This window comes from Archocentrus centrarchus, unplaced genomic scaffold (genome assembly GCF_007364275.1).
Source record: "Archocentrus centrarchus isolate MPI-CPG fArcCen1 unplaced genomic scaffold, fArcCen1 scaffold_45_ctg1, whole genome shotgun sequence".
NCBI lineage: Eukaryota > Metazoa > Chordata > Actinopteri > Cichliformes > Cichlidae > Archocentrus > Archocentrus centrarchus.
The window spans coordinates 930,984-940,937 of NW_022060271.1; the positions used below are offsets into that span (position 1 = coordinate 930,984).

At 47.3% G+C, this 9,954-nt stretch overlaps 1 protein-coding gene across 1 annotated transcript; it reads right to left on the bottom strand.

The window, feature by feature from the left end:
- Positions 1–310: 310 nt before the first annotated feature.
- LOC115777209 (zinc finger BED domain-containing protein 5-like) lies at positions 311–1,714 on the bottom strand. The gene has a single exon (XM_030725045.1). The coding sequence runs from the start codon at positions 1,712–1,714 to the stop codon at positions 311–313; it is 1,404 nt and encodes a 467-aa protein (XP_030580905.1).
- Between the last annotated feature and the right edge of the window lie 8,240 nt (positions 1,715–9,954).

Below are 9,954 nucleotides of genomic sequence, written 5' to 3' on the forward strand. Positions count from 1 at the left end.
CTGGGTCTCGGATTCTATCAACCCCCCCCCCCCCCCCCCCCCCCCCCCCCCCCCCCAAAAAAAGTGCGACTTATAGTCCAGTGCGACCTATATATGTTTTTTTCTTCTTTATTATGCATTTTTTGGCTGGTGCGACCTATACTCCGGAGCGACGTATAGTCCGAAAAATACGGTAATTTATATTCAGTTCAGCAACATTAACTCAGGAGCACAATATATAAAACACTTGAACCTACAAAACAAAAATGAATTAAACAATTTGTGCTCATTTTTTCTTTCTGTTTTGATCAAAATGAGGAGGAAGTCAGGTTTAATGGCTACAATGAGCACGTTTTGCAGTGCACAGCTTTTCGAAGCGAGGTTCGAAGCATGATAGTGCAACTCTCAGCTCCTGCTCAATGTTTAGCTGGGACCTGTACTTGGTCTTCAGTGCAGCAACAGCAGAGAAGCCAGTCTCACAAAGGTAAGATGTTGAAAAAGGAAGCAGAATGCTTATAGCTTTCTCCCCTAAGAGTGGATACTGCCTCTCTACACTCAGCCAGAATGCACTGAGTGTCTGTGATGTGAACCTCAGTCTCAATGTGGAGTCAGACGTCATGTCAATGAACTGCTCCTCTTCTGCAGAGCTGAAACCAGTTGGAGCTGGTGCACTGAAAGGGTCTCTCACCCAGTCATACTGGGAACTGTTTTCAGGGAAGTACTTTTTAAAGAATCCAATCAGTGAAGAAATATGCTGCTTAATGTGTGGAATCACTGAGATAGCATCATAGTCATTAGTGTCCACAAACTCATGCAGGTTCTCAAATGAATCGGTGTTTCCTTCATCAAGTTGCCTGCCCCACATTGCAAGCTTTCGGGTGAAAGAGCTAATCTTGTCTGTGACCTGAGGGAGGTGTTTATCTTTCCCTTGAAGCTGTAGATTCAGTTCATTTAGCTTTCCAAATATGTCACTCAGGTAGGCCAGTTTTCCCAGGAAGTTCTCATCACAAAATTTTTCTGCCACTTCATACTTGTGCTCCTGCTCAAAAAACACTCTTATTTGCTCTCTGAGCTCAAAAACTCGGGACAAGACTTTTCCTCGTGACAACCACCTTGCTTCACTGTGATAGAGCACAGCTTGATGTTCGGCTCCCATCTCCTCACAGATGGCAGAGAAGACTCTTGTTTTTAGTGGTCTAGTCTTTATAAAATTGACTACACCTATGATGTCAGTCATAACCTCACTTAATTCAGGGGAAAGTTGCCTGGATGCAAGTGCTTCTCTGTGTATAATACAGTGTGTCCACTCAGCATGAGGTGAGGCTGTCTCGATGAGTGCCCTAAGTCCTTTTCTCTTCCCTGCCATGGTTTGTGCACCATCACTGCAAACACCAATGCAGTTCTCCCACTTTAGCCCATTCTCAGTCAAAAAGGAGTCCAGAATTTTGAATAGCTCTTCAGCTGTGGCTCTGTCTCTGACATATTTACAAAAAAGTAGATCCTCACACAGGGAGTTTGACAAGTCAAAACGTACATAAGCAATAAACAGACAGTCTTTGTTGCTGTCAGTTGCTTCATCAAATTGTAAGGCAAAACGTTTGTCTTTGAGTTTATCTACCAGCTGTTCATGAAGATCGTTAGCAATGTCATCTATACGTCTGGCGACAGTGTCATTGGACAGAGGGATAGTTTTTAGTTTTGCTGCACTGGCGTCGTCCAGCATGACAGAGACCATGTCTAATGCTGCAGGCAGTATCAGCTCCTCTGCTATGGTGTGGGGCTTTTTGCACTGCGCAATTTGATACGCCACCTTATATGATGCTAACAGCGCTCGATGGTTTACTGAAGTAGCCTTCACAAAGCGGGATGACTGTTGGCAATATTCAGCACGTTTTCGCTGAAAAAACTCTAGCGGCTTACCGGCGTGATTGGAGTGTAACGTATTTAAGTGACGCGCTAATTTATTTGGCTTCATGCTGTCCGCTGCGAGCATTTTTAGACACAGCAAACACACCGGTCTTTCCTCTTCTCCAACTGTAGTGACAGTGAAGCCAAGCGCTAAATACGCTTCGTCGTATTTCCTCGTCTTAGCTTTCGGGTGACTTTCTTTTGTCTCATTATCTTTGTCTCTCTCCGCTTTTCTTTTCATCCCTGTTAAAAACTTTTCATGTTGGGGGTTGTTATGTTGAATAACGGAGGCTATAGACAGAACGCAGTCGGAGCTTTCTGTTGACTCAACACTGCTAACCAAGGCAAACCTGTTGTAACAATGACAGCGCCACTGCCGCCTACTGTAGTGGATGCACAATTACACTTTATACTAGTACGGCCCAAAAAAAAAAGCCTGTTCCCCAGGGTCACACGCGCCCCCCCAGGTATCGCACCGCACCCCCTTTGGGGGGCGCGCCCCACTATTTGAGAACCACTGGTTTAAGGCAACGAGTTTCCACGCGATTTTCTAGTAAACTCAACTAATTTGGATTAAGAGTGAAAATTACTTTTAAGCTAAACTGTAAAGCAAATAAGCAATTTAACATTTAAAGCTATTTATATTTTGTTAATATAATTAATAACATTTCCTCTTACCCTCGTCCTATTACCCTTTTTATGTTCAAGTTGTATTGAATGTAACACTAAATTGTAAAGAGAATAAATCAAATACATTTCAATATTCCAATATTTTATTTTTTGCAGAATACTTACGCAAAAAGACAATTTTAAAAGACAATTGTAGATAATGAGCCTTTCCCATCCTTCCTGCTGCCCCTGAGTGATCTCCTGAGCTCTTCAGTCTACCCACTCTTCTTTTATGTTTTCATCAGCAACAGAAAAACTCAAACCGGGTTTTAGACCGAGTGGTCGGGACAGTAACAGACCTGAGGAACAGAGGAAGTCCTGAGGAGGTCCATGGATGCAGTGAAGGAGGACATGCAGAGGACTGGTTATGACAGAGGGTGCAGGGACAGGTGGAGGCAGATGATCTGCTGTGGTGCCCCTAAAGGGAGCAGCTGAAAGAAGAAGACGATTAGATGGTACTTTGTGTCTGGATTGCAGAACTGTGTTTTCTTTAGTTTTAGTAGAACTGGATGATTACAGGCCCGACCGGAACGATCCTGATCGGAAAACCACAAACTGAATTTTGAGGCTTTCATTAGTTCAGATTCCTTTTTCTTTGGGAGTTGGGAAAGTTTGTGTTTGTTTTGTGTTTGTTTCTCTTGTTCGGGTTTAGTTTCATATGATGAAATGTTTTTATGATGAATGTTTTTGACATCCTCTGTGTACAATAAGTGATAAAAAAACACAAAAACAACTGACAAAGATTAATGTGCATTTGTAGCTTATTATTATCACTACTATATTTCTTGGCAATTTTGTTTATTTAAACTTCATATAAAGTTGTTTTCAAACTAAACACTGTCCAAATCATCTTTAAGTTGTTTGTGTTTTGTTTATTTATTTACACAGGATGCAGAAGCAAACAAACACAAAGTGCAGCTTTAACGCTGAGTCATCACATCATGTCCAAAACACAAAATATGAAGCATTAAATCCCAGAGTCAAGGAGACCACAGCGCTGTGCCTCAGAGACAAGAGACAATCAGTAACAAAAGGACACACAGACGGGAAAACGCAGACAAACGCACACACAAGGGAACAAGTCAAGAGGAAATTACACTAACGAGACAGGGGAAGCAAAACTGAACACAACACACAGGGAACAGGAGACTGTCAAAATAAAACAGGAAGAGGCCAAACATGATTCAAACATAGACTCAACACAACACAGCTGGTGCTTAACCATTATGTGGTCACATGAGCGAAATGGTGCTCTCTGATTGGTCAATTAGTTTATTGATCATTACCATGTATTTTCAACTGTTTTCAACCAGTCATGTTATAAGTGAACTATTGTATGTTGGAATTTGCTGATTATGGTCCTGTAGAGCTCATAAAAAGCTTTCAGTGGTACCAGCATCATTTAAAGTGAACTAGAAATGAGCGCATTACAGCAAGTGCAGTGAATCATACTAGGTGTGCTTTCCAATGGTTCCACTACCATAATAACCCATTGAGTTTGTATATTTCTGTCACATACCTACAGTCTGAGGTAGAGCAGACTAAAAAGCTCGACCCAAGATATGACATCCCAGGTAGGAAATACTTTCTAAACTAAACTATTAAGCAGTTATTTTATACTTTCACCTAAAATTTCCAGGGAAAATTTAACCTGGGCGGCTGTGTGCATCCATGTGACTCAGGCTGCATCACAGTATATATACTGGTGTGTCACTACCATTGCACTATAATCCTGCTGCTGGCACCTTGTGGCAATAGATTCATACTTTAAATGAGGCAGTCTGTGATCAGTGGCAGTACTTTATTGGAAAAGGATGGAAACTGTCTAATAAAAACTGATGCATGCAAGCTGCAATCAGCCAGAAATCTTTTTCCCTACGTAAAACTTTTATGTAGTTTTATTGAACGTAAAGGCTTCTTTGGTTTATGTAAAACTCAGCAGAATGAAACTAGTGTCACGTGATAGATGAATAACTGAAGTTCAACAGTCTGTGTTTCTTTACAAACTCCTGCAGTCCTCCTTTATTCTCCTACCTGTGCCACGGCTCTCAGACAGGAAATGAAGGACACACGGAGGAGCAGGTGTTCCCACCTGGAGCTCAGCATGAAGAAATGAAGCTGCTCCTGGTTCTCCGTTATTCTCTCTGTAGCTCACCGCTCACTTTAAACACCCTCAGTCTGCTTCCTCCTGTTTAACTCTCTGCAGTGAAGCTGCAGCTACACTTCCACCTCCAGCCTTTCACAATAAATAACCTCTGATTAAACTACCCGACAGAACTTTAATTTGGAAGGATTAAAAGCTCTCTCTGACCTGACCCACCTGTAGATTCAAGAAAGGTTTTAGAGAACTTTATAAGTGCAACAACAGCACACAAGAGGCAGATTCAGCAGCTACAGGGCTACTGCAGTGTATCAGTTATAGTATACACACATGTGTGTAGGTGTGTGTATCCTGTCTGCAACAAAGTTTCTGAGAATGTTACTTTGTGATGTCTAAATTCTGCTGTTTCTCCAAACTATGAAAGGACTAAACTCAGCATTACAACAGGAAAATAGAGAAATATGTTTCCCTGCAGAAAGTTGAAACACTTTTGTGCCAAATCTCCCTGCTTCGGAGGTTAGCGCGAGAGTGAACATCGCAACTGCGAGATCACGGTGCTCACTGTTTACACCCTGCACGGCAGATCGGCGTACCTAATAAAGCGGCGAACGAGCATCACAGTAAAAGGACAGTTTCGGAGGACTGGGTGTGCGTTCATGAAGCCGTAAGTGTCATTGTTTGTCGGGTTACGCAATATGACAGCTGGACAACTGGGTGTGTATCTTGCACATATATTTCATCACCCGAATGTCCGTCGTAGCTCGGTAGCAGGTTAAGCTACATCCGGTTAGCCTGTATGTTGCTACTGCAGCCGGATTGTTCGATACTGACGGCACCCAGTTATGTTAAACTGTACCGCGAGACTGTTTATATCAGAACCGTATTTTATTTGTCTCACTTTGTTGTTATTAACATCCTGATAAGTTTGAGTTTCTGTATGTCTATTTGTGGTCTATGGCGACCTCTTGTGGATGTTATATAATAGTGCGTGTGTTACACTCAGCGGAAATTGAGGTGATTGTTATTATCCTGCTTGTTTATACTGTTAATTAGTGAATTGTTGTTCATGCTTTTTCAGAAACCACACATCTTTAACTAACCAGTCACCTACCTGTTACCAATGCGGTGCCTTCCCTGTGATTCACTTGTGAGACGTTATTAAAGACTGTTCCATTGCACTCCTGGGTTGCTGCAGTCTTTCTTACCGAAGACTTAGGCCTGACTGTATACACCACCTAACCAGTATAACCCTTACAAGTGGTCCTTCGAGCCGGATGTATACAGGCGGCGCTATGGCTACACCCAGAGAATTTGATGATGGACAGCAAGCACGTAGTCTCCGTCCCAGCCGGGTGCGACGCATTCCGGGACATCTGGAGGACTACGAACTCAGCTACCCACATCATCCGCTTCCTAATCCAGCAGTAGGTGCAGCATCTCCACCAAGACCAACTTACGTGGTTCCATCCAGCCACCACCGAATCCTGAATGATCCTGTGGCAAGTCAGTATGCTATTAGGAGTCCGGAGGACAGATGGCAGCAGTTGGAAGCCCGTTGGCAGATGATGCAGCAGCAGATGAAATAACTGGAAGTGGAAATGGATCAGGTGAAATTGTCTTCACAGGCACAGAGTGCTCCCCCCTACTATCCTCAGTACCAGCCTGCTACACTCCAACCTCATTATAGCAGTCTTCCTCACTTGGAACGGGGGTACCCTGCACAGCCTCCCTGTCTGAGAGCGGCCACAAGGAATCCATCTTCTCCTCATCATCAGACCTCGCCTGCAGCCTTGCCCCTAGATGCACCACGGGGGCCGGCTGATGCCCCTGTTTCAGCTACATCACTGACCCCTGCAGTGGGGCTGCGGCAGACTGCTGTAGCTTCTACTCCATTGGATCTCTCGCCTCCGCCCGTGGACTCGCCTCCCGCGTCACAGGCATCACCCCCTTCTGCAGTGACCTCTCCACCGGGCTCTCCTGCTACACAGCTACCTAGGCTGCCTGGGGCTCTGGAGCCTCGTGATATGCCATCACAGCCTGTGTCTGCCCAGCAACACCAACAGTACAGTGTACCCCCCTCGTACTGGCAGCCCGCTCCACCTTCTTTTCTTGCTCAGTACCCTCTGCCTCCGCCACGACCACCTTCTCCTCCAGGCAACTTCTTTGCAGACCATCGCCAGACAGAGGGCGCCCATCTCCCCAGTATGCTGGAGATGGCAATAGCCTCCTCGTTCGGCATCCCTAAGCCCAAACTGGCTGTGTTCAGCTCCGGGAAAGAAAGTGATTTTCTCATGCTCCGAAAAGGTTTGGACAGCTTACTTGGTCCCCACAGGCATTTAAGTGAGGATTACAAGTATCAGATTCTCCTTGACCATCTCGCCTTCCCTTCTGCACTGCAAGTGGCGAAGCGGTACGTCAATAGTCCGACTCCATATACCAGCGCCATGCAAGCCCTCACACAGAGATACGGCCAGCCCAGACAGCTTGTGCAGGGAGAACTCAAGACTATCCTGAACTCCCCAGCGGTTAGGCCTGGTGATTATCAAGGATTTGAGGACTTTGCTACTGCGGTAGGAACATTGGTGGGAATGTTGAGTACAATGGACGGCCCGTCATCGGCGGAGCTGAGGTGTGGGTCTCATGTGGACACCCTACTCACCAAGTTGCCCTTGCCCTATCGAGATGCCTTCGCGGAACATTGTTTCAGCCGGGGGATTATCCAGAGTGGCAGCGGTCGTACATACACTCTCCCAGACCTTGCTGATTGGCTCGAGAGAAAGGTGCAGACTATGCAAGTGTCCCGTCAGATAACAGCAGCACTTCCATCCGTACCGGCCCATATTGACAGCAAGGAACAGAGGGCCGTAAAGCAGTCAAGAGCTAAACCTGCCACTATTCTGCTTGGTAGTCAGCAGGGAGCTAAGTTCCCTAAGCCTGCGGCCGGTCCTGATCCGACACCCCAGACTAAGAAGCGAGACCGGTTCAAACCTTTCTGCCCTTATTGTAATACTCAGGAGCACTACCTCAACACCTGTGTGGACTTCGCAAAGCTCAACAGTACTGCCCGCGCCAGTTGGATAAAGGACAAGAAACGATGTTGGAAATGCGGGAGAGGACATTCGCCTGACAACTGCACTTTGAAAAAGCCCTGTGCTACATGTGGAGGGCAACATCTACTCGTACTGCACGACGTAGTCCCACCCGAGAGTAGTCAAGCCGTCACTACAACTGCCAGCATGGTATTCCTGGGCCAAGCTAGTCACTCAGCGAGGGTGATGCTTAAGGTGGTCCCGGTTCGACTCCAAAATGGGGAGAAAACTTTAGACACATACGCAGTCTTGGATGACGGCTCAGAACAAACAATCATCCTCCCCACTGCTGCTCGTCATCTCGGCCTTGTAGGAACTGAGGAGGTTCTGTCACTGAGAACCATTAGGCAAGAAATAGTGCACCTGCAAGGAGCCTCTGTATCCTTCAGGGTGTCCGCCTTGATGAGGGGAGGAGCGAAGTATAATATACAGCAGGCTTTTACTGCCGAGGAACTAACCCTGGCAGAGCAGTCATGTGCAGCCGAACCCCTAGTCAAGCGATATAGACACTTAAGAGGCATCCCACTGAGATCCTTTCATAACGTCAGGCCCACGGTACTTATCGGGTCTGACAATGCTCACCTGATAATACCCACTCGGCCCATACTGGTTGGTCCCAGCGGGGGCCCGGTAGCGGTTTGTACGGCCTTGGGCTGGACCTTACAGGGACCAGTCAACCTCCTGCCAAAACCCTCTGGTGAGAATATCTGCCTACACTTGGCGACGCTCTCGCCTTTGGAAGAACTGCAGCAAAACGTTCAGAGACTCTGGCAGCTCGACATCCTACCCTTCCGTAACAGTAAGGAGGTGACCCGATCAGGAGACGATAAAGCTGCCCTAGAGTTACTGGAACAGAAAACTGTTCGCGTCACCGTTGATGGGGTGTCCCGTTATGCCACTCCACTCTTACGGAGGAAGAATGCTCCCTCTCTTCGTGCACCCCTCACTGCTGTGATGCCGCTCCTCCGAGCTACGGAGCGTCGCCTATGCAGTAACCCAGAGCAATTGGTTGTGTACAATGAGGAGATTCACAAATTAGAGAGAGCAGGCTACGCCATGAAGGTCAGTGAAGAGGAAGTGAGCCGTTCCGGTGAATCGTGGTTCATCCCTCACCATATGGTGTACCACAACAATAAGGCCAGAGTTGTTTTCAACTGCTCTTTCAACTACAGGCAGATATCCCTGAACCATGGTTTGCTGCCTGGGCCTGTCCTCGGCTCCACCCTGCTTGGAGTGTTGTTGCGATTCCGAGAACATGCTGTCGCTATCAGTGGGGATATACGCGGCATGTTCCACCAGGTGCGGCTCCTCCCGGAAGATTGCCCCTTGCTGCATTTCCTGTGGCGTGACGGGGAACGGGAGCGCCGCCCAGGTGTGTATGAGTGGCGGGTACTGCCATTCGGAACCACGTGCAGCCCATGCTGTGCCACTTACGCCTTACAGCGTCATGTGAAGGACCACAGTGTGGGTAATGAAGAAGTACTATACTCTGTGCTGCACGCGTTCTATGTGGATAACTGTTTACAGTCTCTGCAGTCTCAAGACCAGGCGCGACAGCTGATAGACAAGATGCGGGTCCTCCTGGCCCGCGGAGGCTTTGACATGAGGCAGTGGGCGAGCAATGTACCAGCGGTCATTGCTCACCTGCCCACTGAAGCCAGGTCGGCAGGTTGTGAGTTATGGCTAACTGCTAGCAAGACTGAACCCCAGGAGTCCTCCCTTGGCCTCCTGTGGCGCTGCGGCCCAGACACACTGGGCTACAGGTACCGCGCTATCCCAGCTGGCGAGCCCACGCTGAGATATGTGTACAGGGTACTGGCGAGTCAGTATGACCCGCTAGGTTACATCATCCCCTTCACCACACGAGCCAAAATCCTTGTTCAGGCACTCTGGCAAAGGAATCAGGGATGGGACGAGCCAATCCCAGATGAGCTCCGTCCAGCTTGGTTAGCTTGGGAAAGGGATTTGCCACTTTTACCCACCATCAGCTTGCCTAGGTGTTATGCACCCCCGGTCTCAACAGCAACATCTGTTGATCTGCACATCTTCTCCGATGCCTCGGAGAGGGCCTACGGCGCTGTGGCCTATTTGAGAATGCTAACTGATGATGATGAGGTTCTTGTGGCCTTTGTGATGGCCCGCTCTCGCGTGGCACCGAAGCGACAGCTCTCCATTCCTCGTTTAGAGTTATGTGCTGCATTAGCTGGA

What these genes read in the sequence shown, in the direction of transcription:
- LOC115777209 (XM_030725045.1), bottom strand. Translation starts at nt 1,714, where the DNA reads ATGGTCTCTGTCATGCTGGACGACGCCAGTGCAGCAAAACTAAAAACT.